Source organism: Pongo pygmaeus, chromosome 9 (assembly GCF_028885625.2).
Source record: "Pongo pygmaeus isolate AG05252 chromosome 9, NHGRI_mPonPyg2-v2.0_pri, whole genome shotgun sequence".
NCBI lineage: Eukaryota > Metazoa > Chordata > Mammalia > Primates > Hominidae > Pongo > Pongo pygmaeus.
In genome coordinates this window covers 13,191,893-13,205,748 of record NC_072382.2, presented here as the reverse complement: position 1 = coordinate 13,205,748, position 13,856 = coordinate 13,191,893, and the positions used below count along the sequence as shown (strand labels likewise).

Here is a 13,856-nt window from a genome sequence, read left to right as displayed (position 1 = left end):
CTGCAGACCCCGGGGTCCCTGGCTGCTTCTGCCTACGTCTGCAGGGCTGGCCCCTGCGCATAGTGCTGGGCCTGGGTTCCCCCGACCTTCCGGCACAGGCAGAGTGGAATGGATGCCTCTAAGCGCCTGTCTCTCTCCTGCAGTTGGGCCGCCGCTGCTCATCCCCATGTATTTCCAGTACCAGATCATCATGACCATGATAGTCCATAAGAACTGGGTGGTGAGTTGGGGACACAGCTGGCTTGGCACGGGGAGGAGGGTGACTGGGACAGGTGGACCCGGGGGTCCTACGTTGCCTCCTCGTGTGCCTCAGTGGAGCCTGCGGGGCCCCATGCATCTCCTCCCTGGGGTAGCTGCCTCTCAGGAAAGGACTCCCTCTGGGGCCACCAGGACCCAGTCCTAAAGATCTCTACTCTCCCTCAGACACAGGGAGTTCACTGGGGCAGCCCCTGCTTTTGCAGAGCCCCCGAGAAAGTTCTCAAAGGCAGCATGATGAGAGGCAAGTGTGGCCATCTCCCTTCCCCACTCCCTGTGGGCCCTGAGTCCCATGAACTGGGTCACCCCACACCCTGGTTTGAAGTTGGAGCAGCTGGGCGTTGGCTGAGAGGACAGGTGTGTTCATTTGCGAAGACCGTATGACAAAGCACCACGAACTGAGTGGCATAAGCAGCAGGGATGTGTTTTCTCCCAGTTCTGGAGACGGGAAGTCCAAAACCGAGGTGTTAGCAGAGTGGATTCCTTAGGGCTCTGGAAGGCTCTGTTCTGGGCCTCTCCTTGGTTGGTTGATGGCTTTCGCCCTCCCTCTCGGTACATCGTCTCTCTGCGTATTTGTATCTGTATCTGTGTCCAAATTTCCCTCTTTAAAAAAACATTATTTTGTTTATTTATTTATTTATTGAGACAGAGTCACACAGGCTGGAGTGCAGTGGTGTGATCTCGGCTCACTGCAACCTCCACCTCCTGGGTTCAAGCGATTCTTGTGACTCAGCCTCCCAGGTACCTGGGGTTATAGGCACTGGCCACCATGCCCAGCTAATTTTTGTATTTTTAGTAGAGATGGGGTTTTTCCATGTTGGCCCAGCTGGTCTCGAACACCTGGCCTCAAGTGATCTGCCTGCCTCAGCCTCACAAAGTGCTGGGATTACAGGCATGAGCCACCACGCCTGGCCTATTTTTTAATTTTCTTTTTTTCTTCACCAAAAGTGGATACTTGAAAATTTTTCCTTTTTTTAAAACAGGGACATCGGTCATATTGCATTAGGGCCCACTGTTATTATGTCATCTTTTTTTTTGAGACGGTGTTTCACTCTGTCACCCAGACTGGAGTGCAGTGGTGCGATCTCGGCTAACTGCAACCTCTGCCTCCTGGGTTCAAGCGATTCTCCTGCCTCAGCCTCCTGAGTAGCTGGGAGTACAGGCACCTGCCACCATGCCTGGCTAATTTTTATATTTTTAGTAGTGATGGGGTTTCACCATGTTGGCCAGGCTGGTCTTGAACTCTTGACTCATGATCCACCCGCCTCGGCCTCCCAAAGTGCTGGGATTACAGGCGTGAGCCACTGTGCCTGGCAGATAAATTGTTTATCTGGCAATTTTCAAAAGTCTAAATTGTCACTTTCTGAAATGCTTGCTTAAAATCCACTCTTTCTCAGCAGTCTATTTGTCCCTCATGCTCCAACCAATAGCCATGGAGAAGTTTTTCCTCTTTTAACCAAATGTGGACTTGTTTATTGGTTACTGTTTTTTGTTTGTTTGTTTGTTTTTGAGATGGAGTTTCGCTCTTGTTGCCCAGGCTGGAGTACAATGGCGCGATCGCGGCTCACCGAAACCTCTGCCTCCTGGGTTCAAACAATTCTCCTGCCTCAGCCTCCGAAGTAGCTGGGATTAGAGGCATGCGCCACCACGCCCGGCTAATTTTGTATTTTTAGTAGAGACAGGGTTTCACCATGTTGGTCAGGCTGGTCTCAAACTCCCACCCTCAGGTGATCTGCCCACCTCAGTTTCCCAAAGTGCTGGGATTACAGGCGTGAGCCACTGCGCTCGGCCTATTGATTACGTTTTATCGCTTGCTAACTGAAATTGTCCTTTTCACCTTGACTGTGAATTTAAGAGCAGCCAAGTCAAATTTTATCTCCAAGTCTTGGACCCATATATCCAATCTGACTCCATTTGGAGGTGTCCCAGCCATTTCAAATCCAACATATTCAATATAAGTCCTTCTCTTCTCCCACAACCTAATCCTTTTCTGATGGTCTCCATGTTAATGAATGGGTCCATCATCCACCCAGTGGCTCAAGCTAGAGACTAGCATCATTATGTTTTTTCCCTCCTCATACATGTTACACCCTCTTCTTGCCTCTAGCATTCAATCCTGTTCTAACTCATAAATGGCCTATTGCCAGGCGCAGTCTCTCATGCTTGTAATCCCAGCACTTTGAGAGGCCGAGGCGGGCAGATCATGAGGTCAGGAGTTCGAGACCAGCCTGACCAGCATGGTGAAACCCCATCTCTACTAAAAATACAAAAAATTAGCTGGGCATGATGGCGTGCACCCGTAGTCCCAGCTACTAAGGAGGCTGAGGCAGGAGAATCGCTTGAACCTGGGAGGTGGAGCTTGCAGTGAGCAACCTCTTTTTTTTTGTTTTTGACTGTGCTTGTTCCCTAAGGAACAAAGCATTAAACAGGAAAAGAAATCACCCTATGTTCCTAAAAGGGGATGGCAGAGTGGGGACAATGTGATGAGCCTGTGGGACTTTCAGAGCCAGGAGCGCACCTATGACCTGGGGCACTGGTTCTCAGGGGAGCTGTTCTGCCCTTTAGCAGTATCTGGAGACACTTTTAATTGTCACAACTTCAGGAGAGGAGGGTGCTACTGGCATCTGGTTGGCATCTAGCCAGGATGGTGCTTAGCACCCTGCCATGCCCTGGAGAACCGCCCATGACAACAAGCAGCCTGTCCCAGGTGCCAATAGTGTGGAGGTTGGGGGACCCTGGCTTAGAGGAAAGAGGTGATAAACCCTAAGATCTTTGAAGGAGGCTTCCCGGGGAGGTTTACATGCTCTGGCAAGGTTCCCGTTCCCGGGGCCACGTCCTGGATCCTGAGATGCTCCCAGGCTTCACCCTCCTGGAATTTTGCTGTATCTGACACCACTGGCCACTCCCTCTTGCAGTTCTTCTTCCTGTTGGCTTCCAGGTCCCCACCTCTGCTGGCTTCTTCCCAACCCCCTTGCTCCGCCTCTCTGGCTGCTTCTGATCTCTTGGGCTCTCTGCCCCTGAAACCAGCGGTCTCTGAGTATGTGTTGCTCTCTACACTCAAAAAAAGTCCAGGCCAGGCATGGTGGCTCACGCCTGTGATCTCAGCACTTTGGGAGGCTAAGGTGGGAGGGATCACCTGAAGCCAGGAGTTTGAGACCAGCCTGAGCAACGTGGCAAAACCCTGTCTCTACAAAAAGCTGGGCATGGTGATGCGCGCCTGTAATCTAGCTACTTTGGAGGCTGAGATAGGAGGATGGCTTGAGCCCAGGAGTTTGAGGCTGCAGTGAGCTGTGATCACACCACTGCACTCAAGCCTGGGCAACAGAGCGAGACCCTGTCTTTTAAAAATAAAAATTGGGCCAGGGCAATGGTTCACACCTGTAATCCTAGCACTTTGGGAGGCCAAGGCTGGAGGATCACTTGAGCACAGGCATTCGAGACCAGCCTGGGCAAATAAGTGAGACTCCCCCCGCATCTCTATAAAAACTTTAAAAAAATTATCCAGGTAAGGCCGGACGCAGTGGCTCATGCCTGTAATCCCAGCACTTTGGGAGCCCGAGGCGGGTGGATCACAAGGTCAGGAGATCGAGACCATCCTGGCTAACACGGTGAAACCCCATCTCCACTAAAAATACAAAAAATATAAATAAATACAAAATAAATACAAAATAAATATAAAAAATGTAAATACAAAAAATTATCCGGGCGTGGTGGCAGGCACCTGTAGTCCCAGCTACTTGGGAGGCTGAGGCAGGAGAATGGCATGAATCCGGGAGGTGGAGCTTGCAGTGAGCCAAGATCACACCACTGCACTCTAGCCTGGGCGACAGAGCGAGACTCCCTCTCAAAAAAAAAAATTAGCTACTTGGGAGGCTGAGGTAGAAGTATGGCTTGAGCCTGGGACAGAGTCATGATCACACCACTGCACTCCAGCCTGGGCAATAAAGCAAGATCCCACCTCCAAAAAAAAAAAAATCCATAACCACATCCTCATTTTGTTTCCATATATGTGTAGATACACTGCACACTATTGCAACACACACACAAAATAGAAGGAATGTGATGGAAAGTGGGAGCAGAACTGGCTACATCTGCCTCCGTCGTCACCTTGAAGGCCACCTCATTGGAACGTGAGGTCCTGCCCTTGGCCAAGGTTGGCCCTGAGGCCATCTCTGGCCCCTCCTGAGCGCTCCCCTCCTCCTTTCCTGTTCAGCTGCTGGCACCCGACCCCTGATCACCTAGGACCAGCCTAGATTCCCCACAGCCAAGCAGGCACAAATGCAGCCACCGTTGCCTCTGACAGTTCTGGAATCTGTCTCCTCCTTGGCAGCGCCTCTGTCATTTCATGTCTGAGCCGCTGGAATAACTTCCTAGTCTCCCCCTCTCCAGTGGGTGGGGATCTATTCTAAGACACGAATGTGACCTTGTTCTTCAGTCGTTTGACGTGAGACGGGGCAGTCCCTTGGCCTCACCTTCCACCTCGGGCACCTGTGCTGAGCCTGTGGCATATGTCACCATACCTAAACTCACGGCAGGATGAGCGCCCTGGCAGTGGGAACAGGCCGTGCAGAGGCCCCGGGGAGGGAGTGAGCCGGGTCAGGGGGCTGAGTAAAGACAGGTTCTTAACCCCATGAGGCTCTGTGGGTAACTTTGGGTGGGATGGGGGCTTTAGCAGGGGAGAGTTGGGACCTGCTTGGAGCGAAGGCCACTCTGGTTGCCATGGCCACGAGGACAAGCAGGGGACTGTGGGAGGCTGCTGCTGTGGTCCAGTTGAGAGAAGACTTGGGAGGCAGAGAGGCAGTGGACAGGGTGGAGCCGTGAAGTCACCCTCCCAACACATGAGAGAAGACGTCCAAGCCCAGTCCCTGACACCACTCCAGCCAGGGGCAGGGAGGAGAGTAGAGTGGAGGCGCACAGGATGACAGTGGGGCATGGGGAGGCCAGCCTCTGCTGCGAGAGCTCTGAGATAGGGACGATGGTACCTCTGACCTTCCCTACCCCTCCAAGCCCTCTGTCCTGCTGGAAGGAGAGGCCAGGCGGAGACCCAGGTGCTGAGGAGCAGGGACAGGACTGGGGGACCGTTGGGGACCTGGCCCAGGGTTGGGGGCGCACCTTCAGAATCGCCCCTGCCCCACGAGAGGGCTGCTGACCCCCACCCCTACCCCACGGCTGCCCCTCAGCAGGAGGGTCCATTTCTCTCCCGAAAAACAGGGCACAGTCACTTCCCGATGCTAAAACACTCGGCATTTCCCTAGAAACAAAGGCAACCATGCAAACCCCGAGCAAACAGGTGGCGTGTAGTTGCCCATCGCATTTCGGTGGGCTGCAGTCCAGCTTCTAGAGGCCTGAGTGTGAGATGTGTGCACATCTGGGGCAGGCAGCTGGTGCCAGGGCAGAGGAGAGGGCAGGTTGCGCCTAACTTCATCTTTCCCCGCAGGACCTGGCCTGGGCCATCAGCTACTACATCCGATTCTTCATCACCTACATCCCTTTCTACGGCATCCTGGGAGCCCTCCTTTTCCTCAACTTCATCAGGTGCCTGGGCTTTGCTGATTCATCCCTGGGCCCTCCACTGGCACTGATGATGGCTTTGGCATGAGAAGAGGCTCGGACGGCTCCACTTTGCCCGGGGACCTCCCATCCTGGCCCCTTGGCAGGGGCTGTCCTGGGCTGGTTGGGAGAGTGGATCTGTTCCCACCGTGGCCGGGCCCCTGGAGGCCCCTGCCCTGAGCTGTGTTCTCTTGCAGGTTCCTGGAGAGCCACTGGTTTGTGTGGGTCACGCAGATGAATCACATCGTCATGGAGATTGACCAGGAGGCCTACCGCGACTGGTTCAGTAGCCAGGTAGGGAAGTCAGGGCCGGTCACCAGAGCCTGGTCCCGATGTCCATGTCCTGGCCCCAGATGCTCTGCACCTGCTAACGCAGGGCTGTGCTGGGCCTCCCGGGGCTGCCTGTGTCCTTCTGCTGGGAGCTTCAGAGCTAAGCAAGAAAGGGCAGCAGGAGTCCCCCAGAGGGACAGGTGGGGCATCTGGGTGGGCCGAGGCCATCAGGCAGGACGGTATGATGTGGACGGGTGGCCTGGAGACCCTGGGTAAGGCTGGGCCCCCTGGGAATGAGGCCAGGCCCTTGGGCCTTCCTTTGTTCCCTGACACTCATCCCTTCCACTGACAGCTGACAGCCACCTGCAATGTGGAGCAGTCCTTCTTCAACGACTGGTTCAGTGGACACCTTAACTTCCAGATTGAGCACCAGTGAGCGCGGGGCTGCGGGGAGGCGGGGAGACCCACAGCGGGAGGGAAGTGGCCGCTACCCCATCTGGGCAGAGTGCAGAATGTGGGGGCCACCTCTTTGTCTCTCTGACAAGGTCTCTGCCCAATATAGAGCAAGGCTCCCAGCCAGCCCCGCTGAGGTCAGGAGAGGGGCTCCCCTGTTCCATCTCCCCGAGGGGCGTCCTGTGCCCCTCGTTCTGTGCCCCTGGGCATAGTGGTTACCACCTCCCTCCACGTGGGCCTGGGGCTTTGTAGTTATGGAGCCTGCACACACACCTCATGACCGTGTGAGGCTAGCAGGGCAGGGCTACGTAGCTTGCCTGGAACATTGGCCGAGGGACTGCCCTGCTGCCCCTTGTCCTTGCCTTCTTGTCACTGTTTTTTTTTTTTATTAAAAAATAAAAAATGTAGAGACAGAGAGTCTCACCCTGTTTCCTGGGCTGGAGTGCAGTGGTGCTTTCTTGGCTAACTACAGTCTCGAATGCCTGAGCTAAAGCCATCCTCCCACCTCAGCCTCCTGAGTGACTGGGACTACAGGTGCATGCCACCGTGCCCAACTAATTTCTTCTTTTTTTTTACTTTTATTTATTTATTTATTTTGAGACAGAATCTCGCTCTGTTGCCCAGACTGGAGTGCAGTGGCGCGATCTCGGCTCACTGCATCCTCCACCTACCAGGTTCAAGCAATTCTCAGGCCTCAGCCTCCCACGTAGCTGGGATTACAGGCATATGCCACCACGCCCAGCTAATTTTTGTTATTTTTAGGGAGACAGGGTTTCACCATGTTGGCCAGGCTGGTCTCAAACTCCCAGCCTCAAGTGATCCACCCACCTCGGCCTCCCAAAGTGCTGGGATTACAGGTGTGAGCCACTGCGCCCGGCCTAATTTTTTATTTTTATTTTTTGTGGAGAAGAGGTCTTGCCATGTTGCCCAGGCTGATCTCAGACTTCTGGCCTCAAGTGATCTGCCTGCTTCAGCCTCCCAAAATGCTGGGATTACAGGCGTGAGCCACCGTGCCCCACCTCACTGCCTCCTTTCCTAGCATTCCCCAGCTATTTCATTTCTTTTTTGAAAAACATGACACTTCGGCCACCAAATATCTTCCCAGCTCCATAGAGCACAAACGCCTTCCTGCTCACGGAGGGCTGCACCCTCCCCTCCACACATGTAGCACCCCACTGGGCACACACGAGGAGCCACACTTTGAGCCTGGTCCTGGCGGTGGACAGTGTCTCTGAGGGCCCCAGCCAGCCTCTCCCTGGGTGGTGGGAGGAAGCAGGAGCAGCACAGCCCTCTGGAGTCCTCACGCTCTGCCCACCCCACACGCTCCTCAGCCTCTTCCCCACCATGCCCCGGCACAACTTACACAAGATCGCCCCACTGGTGAAGTCTCTATGTGCCAAGCATGGCATTGAATACCAGGAGAAGCCGCTACTGAGGGCCCTGCTGGACATCATCAGGTGAGGAGTGGAGGTCCACAGGCGCTGGGCCCTGGGATCGCCCGTGGTGCAGACAGTGGGATCACAAGAGAGGCTGGGCTCTCCTGGCACAGTCACCTACCAGGGCACCTGCCTTACTCCTGAGCCTGTATTAGGAACTGTTGGGCTTTTCTCCCTGGGCTGCAAGAAGACCATCCCTTTCTGCGTGGGGTTCCTGGTGGGCTCTGAGCTGACAGCCCCGCAGGCCCAGTGGCAGTGGTAAGCCCTGGTTAGGGCCAAGGGGACATACATGCCGCCTTAATGATGGCCTCCTCAGCCCTTGCACTCCCTGAGGCCAGGCCCGTCCTGGTCCCTGACCCTGGTCCATCCCCAACTTTGCAGGTCCCTGAAGAAGTCTGGGAAGCTGTGGCTGGACGCCTACCTTCACAAATGAAGCCACAGCCCCCGGGACACCGTGGGGAAGGGGTGCAGGTGGGGTGATGGCCATAGGAATGATGGGCTTTTGTTCTGAGGGGTGTCCGAGAGGCTGGTGTATGCACCGCTCACGGACCCCATGTTGGATCTTTCTCCCTTTCCCTTCTCCTTTTTCCCTTCACCTCTCCCCCATAGCACCCTGCCCTCATGGGGCCTGCCCTCTCTCAGCCATCAGCCATCAGCCATGGCCCTCCCAGTGCCTCCCAGCCCCTTCTTCCAAGGAGCAGAGAGGTGGCCACCGGGGGTGCCTCTGTCCTACCTCCACTCTCTGCCCCTAAAGGTGGGAGGAGACCAGCGGTCCATGGGTCTGGCCTGTGAGTCTCCCCTTGCAGCCTGGTCACTAGGCCTCACCCCGCTTTGGTTCTTCAGATGCTCTTGGGGTTCATAGGGGCAGGTCCTAGTCGGGCAGGGCCCCTGACCCTCCCGGCCTGGCTTCGCTCTCCCTGACGGCCGCCATTGGTCCGCCCTTTCGTAGAGAGGCCTGCTTTGTTACAAAGCTCGGGTCTCCCTCCCGCAGCTGGGATCAGTACCCGAGGCCTCTGTTAAGATGTCCAGGGCCCTGGGCCTGCAGGCACAGCCAGCCCAAACCTTGGGCCCTGGAAGAGTCCTCCACCCCATCACTAGAGTGCTCTGACCCTGGGCTTTCACGGGCCCCATTCCACCGCCTCCCCAACTTGAGCCTGTGACCTTGGGACCAAAGGGGGAGTCCCTCATCTCTTGTGGCTCAGCAGAGGCAGTGGCCACGTTCAGGGAGGGGCCAGCTGGCCTGGAGGCTCAGCTCACCCCCCAGCTTTTCCTCGGGGTGTCCTGAGGTCCAAGATTCTGGAGCAATCCGACCCTTCTCCAAATGCTCTGTTATCAGCTGGGCAGTGCCAGCCAATCCCTGGCCATTTGGCCCCAGGGGACGTGGGCCCTGCAGGCTGCAGGAGGGCACTGGAGCTGGGAGGTCTCGTCCCAGCCCTCCCCATCTTGGGGCTGCTGTGTGGACGGCGCTGCCTCAGGCACTCTCCTGTCTGTACCTGCCCTTACTGTGTTTAACCTTTTGCTCCAGGATGCATTGTGATAGGAGTGGGCGGCAGGGCTGGGCCTTGTGACAATCTGCCTTTCACCACATGGCCTTGCCTCGGTGGCCCTGACTGTCAGGGAGGGTCAGGGAGGCAGAGCGGGAGGGAGTCTCAGGAGGAGGCTGCCCTGAGGGGCTGGGGAGGGGGGTACCTCATGAGGACCAGGGTGGAGCTGAGAAGAGGAGGAGGTGGGGGCTGGAGGTGCTGGTAGCTGAGGGGACGGGCAAGTGAGAGGGGAGGGAGGGAAGTCCTGGGGGGATCCTGAGCTGCTGTTGCAGTCTAACCCACTAATCAGTTCTTAGATTCAGAGGAGGGGCGGGCACCAACAACTCAGAATGGGGGCTTTTGGGGAGGGCGCCTAGTCCCCCCAGCTCTAAGCAGCCAGGAGGGACCTGCATCTAAGCGTCTGGGTTGCCATGGCAATGGCATGCCCTCCAGCTACTCTATGCCCCTCACCCCTGCAGAGGCAGAATGAGCCCATAGGGAGCTGATCGTAATGTTTATCATGTTGCTTCCCCACCCCTACATTTTTTGAAATAAAATAAGGAATTTTATTCTCACTTCCTGTGTTTCCTGCACGCCAGTGCCAGGCCATGGTGTTGGGTGATAGATGAGGCCCTCCTAGCTGAGCCTGGGCACCAGGAGGGGTCCCCATGCTTGCATCTGTCTGTATCCCCTCTCCCCTGTGGCCATCCCACCCGCCTCTCCCTGCTGCCTCTGAAATTCATTCTGGGGCCTGGAACTTGGTGGAAATGACCCAAAAACATTGGCCCATCTTCCTCCTCTCAGCAGCCGACCCCAACCCAACTCTAAAACTGGGCTGAGAGCCACCTCTCAGCAGCTGACCCCTACCCAGGGAGGGTGGCATGGAGGGGCTTGCAGAGACCCTTCCTAACATCCTCCCTCCCCAGCTGTCTCCCCAAGTGCAGTCTGCCCTCCCATCCCTGGGCCAGCCGGCTTCCACAGAGCGCCAGGCCAAACAGAATTCCTGGCTTCCTTAGAAGGGGCTGGGGAAGGCCGGGCGCAGTGGCTTATGCCTGTAATCCCAGCACTTTGGGAGGCCAAGGCGGGCAGATCACGAGGTCAAGAGATCGAGACCATCCTGGCCAACATGGTGAAACCCCGTCTCTATTAAAAATACAAAAATTAGCTGGGCATGGTGGTGCGTGCCTGCAGTCCCAGCTACTCAGGAGGCTGAGACAGGAGAATCGCTTGAACCTGGGAGGCAGAGGTTGCAGTGAGCCAAGATCACTCACTCCAGCCTAACAGAGCGAGACTCCATCTCAAAAAAAATAAAAATAAAAATAAAATAAATAAATAAATAAATAAATAAAATAAAAAGGGGGCTGAAGAAGGCTCTGGAGGCTGATGATTCTGTCTGGTGGCTCCCGTGCCCATATCTGCAGTGGTTCATTCAGAACCCACAGGCTGTGGGGAGGCTGATATCATCCTAGCCCAGGTTCATCAGTTCATAGGCACAGTGATTGGATCCTAGGTCTGTCTGACCCCAGAGGCTGGGAAGAGTCTAAAGCAACATACCAGGGGCGCTTGTACAGTCGGCCTCCCATGGACCCCCATGCTGCTCCGTCATCGTCTCTGGGCTGGCTCTCCTGGCAGGGCTGAGTCTGGGAAAGTGTGCCAAGGAAGGGCCAAGAGGCACTGGCTAGTCAACACCTTGGGTCCTCCCCTTGGCTTTGTAGCTGCTTCCAGCAGGGCTGGGGAGGGCTCCTGAGTAGACCTCAGCTCCCGCCTGCTTCCCTGACCCCCGCTTTGCCTGGCCGAAATCCAGCCAGGTAGGGACAGCCAGCAGACTGACTGGGGTACGTATGGCTCCCCAGTGGCCACAGGGTGTCCTGAGTAGGGCCTGGCATTACAGAAGCCCTGAGCGAGGCGGCAGACTCATCTCAGATTCACCAAGTGGCTCTGGGGAGTCCTTTGCCCTCCCTGGCCCTGTGGGCCATAGTTCACAGGGTCAGGCTAGAGGGGCCCCAAGGATGCCATTATCTCAACACCCGCTTACCCTAGGCCTTGCCCTCCTGGTGGACCCGCTGGCAGCGGCCTTCAAGGTTGCAAGACCCTGGCAGGCACGCCTCCCACCCTCTGCGCAGTGCCTGTGACCCGCCTCCAGGATGGCGACCAGCCCAGGCCTCCCAACCCTGCCAGTTGGAAATCCATGGGTCCATCACCCATAACAACCAGGGGGCTTGGAGTTGGGTACACTGGAGGCCAGATGGACACTGGGGCTATGAAGGCACCAGGTAAATCTTGGCCCAGCCTCACTGAGCACTTGGAGCTTCTCTGACTTCTCCAGCCCCACCCAGCCCCGCCTTGCCCTTGAATACTTCCCTTGGTCAAGAAGCTGAGGACATTCATATCTGCTCTCTGCTTAACCGCCCCCTCCTGTCCCTGTACTCAGCTGACCCCCTTGCCAACACACCCAGAATTGTGAGTTTCTAATCCCTATCCCCTGCCAAAGTCATGGTGCCCCAATATTCAAGGCCCTGAGCAATCAAACCCCAACACCTCTATCGTGGGCGAAGAGGCTGAGCCCAGAGAGAGGACAGGACTGCAGCAGGCCACACAGCAGCAGGACCCTGCTCCTAACCGGCAGGCCCCTGGCCACCTCTCCTGCACAGAAAGGGCTGGTTCCCAGACCCTGCCCCCATCACATCAAATGTCAGACAGCTCCCAGGAGGCCCAGCGGCTGGCTGGAGGAGTGGGGGCAGTGGAGGGCAGTTAGTCTCTGAGGAGGAGATAAGAGCGGGATAGCTACGCAGATAAAAGGGTATCAGCTTTGTGGGTAGCAGGGACATCTGCGGTGCCCCAAGCCTAGACTGTGTGTCTGTGGGGCGGGGACAGGGGGTGCTGTGGAACCACAGGCGGATCCTCGGGGTGTCTGGCTGGACACTCCGAAGCCCTCGTGCCTAGTCGGAGAGGAGAGAAAGCCTTTACCAAGCTGGGCCAGGGCAGAGCTGGCAGCCACTGGGGCTAGGCTTGGGCTGCCATCAGGAGCCACTGGCCATTGCTTGTGTGACACAGTGCCTTGGGCCCACTGGGACTCCTCAGCGAGCCGGGCTGCACCCTCCCCTGAGAGGTGTGCCCCTCTGGACAAAGAAGCTGCCTCTCAAAGAGTCCCTGTTCCAACATCTGAGAGGGAAATGGGGCGCCGTGGGGACGGCTTGCCCCAGGCTGAAACGCCACTGCCCTCGGGACTGGTTTTCCTTTTCTCAGCAGACTGGCTTCCTGTGGCCAGTGCATACAAAGAACAAGGAGCCCCACAGCGTGCTGAGATTTCAGGATCACGTCCCCATCGTCCTCCACCATCACAAACACTTTGCTTTGGATTTTAAAGGCATTCAGTTATTTCTTCTAAATCATCCCATTCAAGAGCAAGTGTCCAAGAGAAAGAGTGACAGCAGCCAAGAGCTTGGAACAGGCCAAGCTCCCAGTAGTCGTGGTGGCTCATTGCCTGAGGACATAGTGTAGTGGGGGGAGGAACCTTGAGAAACCCACGGCCTGTCCCGTTACAAAGGAGTTTGTTGGCCCCCTGCCCCCTGCCAGCTACTCCCAATATGCCAGGCAGGGGCTGGCTCTTGGGCATCATCATTTCCAACATCTGCCTGGGCTGGGAGACCTGTAGTGAATGTGGATGATCGAAGGAACAAACCAACACTACGGTTACGGTTTCCCTTGGGAGCTGTTTTTCCTCTGGGCCCACGCCTCTTGTACAGACAATAAAAAAGGAACACGGTTTCTCAGAGGTTCAGAGGTTCCACCAAAGCCTCTTTCCTTTTACAAGCCTGGCCCCTGTGCCCTAAGCCTTTGTCCTGAGACTAGGAGACCTACAGATGGAGAAGGGGGAGCTCAACTCAGGACTGAGGGTGACCTGTTCCCAGGGGATCTAGCATGGGGGACAGTGGGACAAGAGCAAAGATTCCCCTGCCAGTGATCGATCCCAGGCGGTCCGGAGAAACCCAGGAGTGGCTGCTGAGGGCGGGGCCTCCCAGGGGTCCTCGAAGCAAGTTACCAGGGACGGTAGGGAGCACGGCCCGCCCCACACTGGCGCAGATGCTCCGGGCACCCCTGGGTGGCGCTGCAGGCTCGGCTGTCGTGGGTCCTCGGTGTTAGCATCTCCCCGGTGAGCGTCTCGGAGCCAGCGCACGGCGATCTCTACCAGGGTGTGGACGGAGGGAATGCCATTCGGAGCCTGCGCTGGCTCAGGGCGCCCGCGTGGCACTAGGAGCCAACGGGATTTAAACAGGCGGTGACAGGAAGGGGGAGTCCCCGCAGAGGGAACAGCCTGTGCAGAGACCCTGAATGCAAGGCACGTGCTGGGCATGAGAAGCGTGTGTCT

General features: G+C 56.5%; 1 protein-coding gene across 1 annotated transcript in view; it reads left to right on the top strand.

Moving 5' to 3' along the window:
* The window catches only part of FADS2 (fatty acid desaturase 2), a 39,153-nt gene extending 29,091 nt beyond the window's left edge, over nucleotides 1–10,062 (top strand). Inside the window, exons 7-12 of the mRNA XM_054438249.2 lie at nucleotides 144–220; nucleotides 5,693–5,790; nucleotides 6,003–6,099; nucleotides 6,428–6,507; nucleotides 7,860–7,985; nucleotides 8,346–10,062. Of these exons, the coding sequence (XP_054294224.1) occupies nucleotides 144–220; nucleotides 5,693–5,790; nucleotides 6,003–6,099; nucleotides 6,428–6,507; nucleotides 7,860–7,985; nucleotides 8,346–8,397 (530 nt within the window). The 3' untranslated portion in view covers nucleotides 8,398–10,062. The remainder of the gene's footprint in view (nucleotides 1–143; nucleotides 221–5,692; nucleotides 5,791–6,002; nucleotides 6,100–6,427; nucleotides 6,508–7,859; nucleotides 7,986–8,345) is intronic.
* Nucleotides 10,063–13,856: the final 3,794 nt, after the last annotated feature.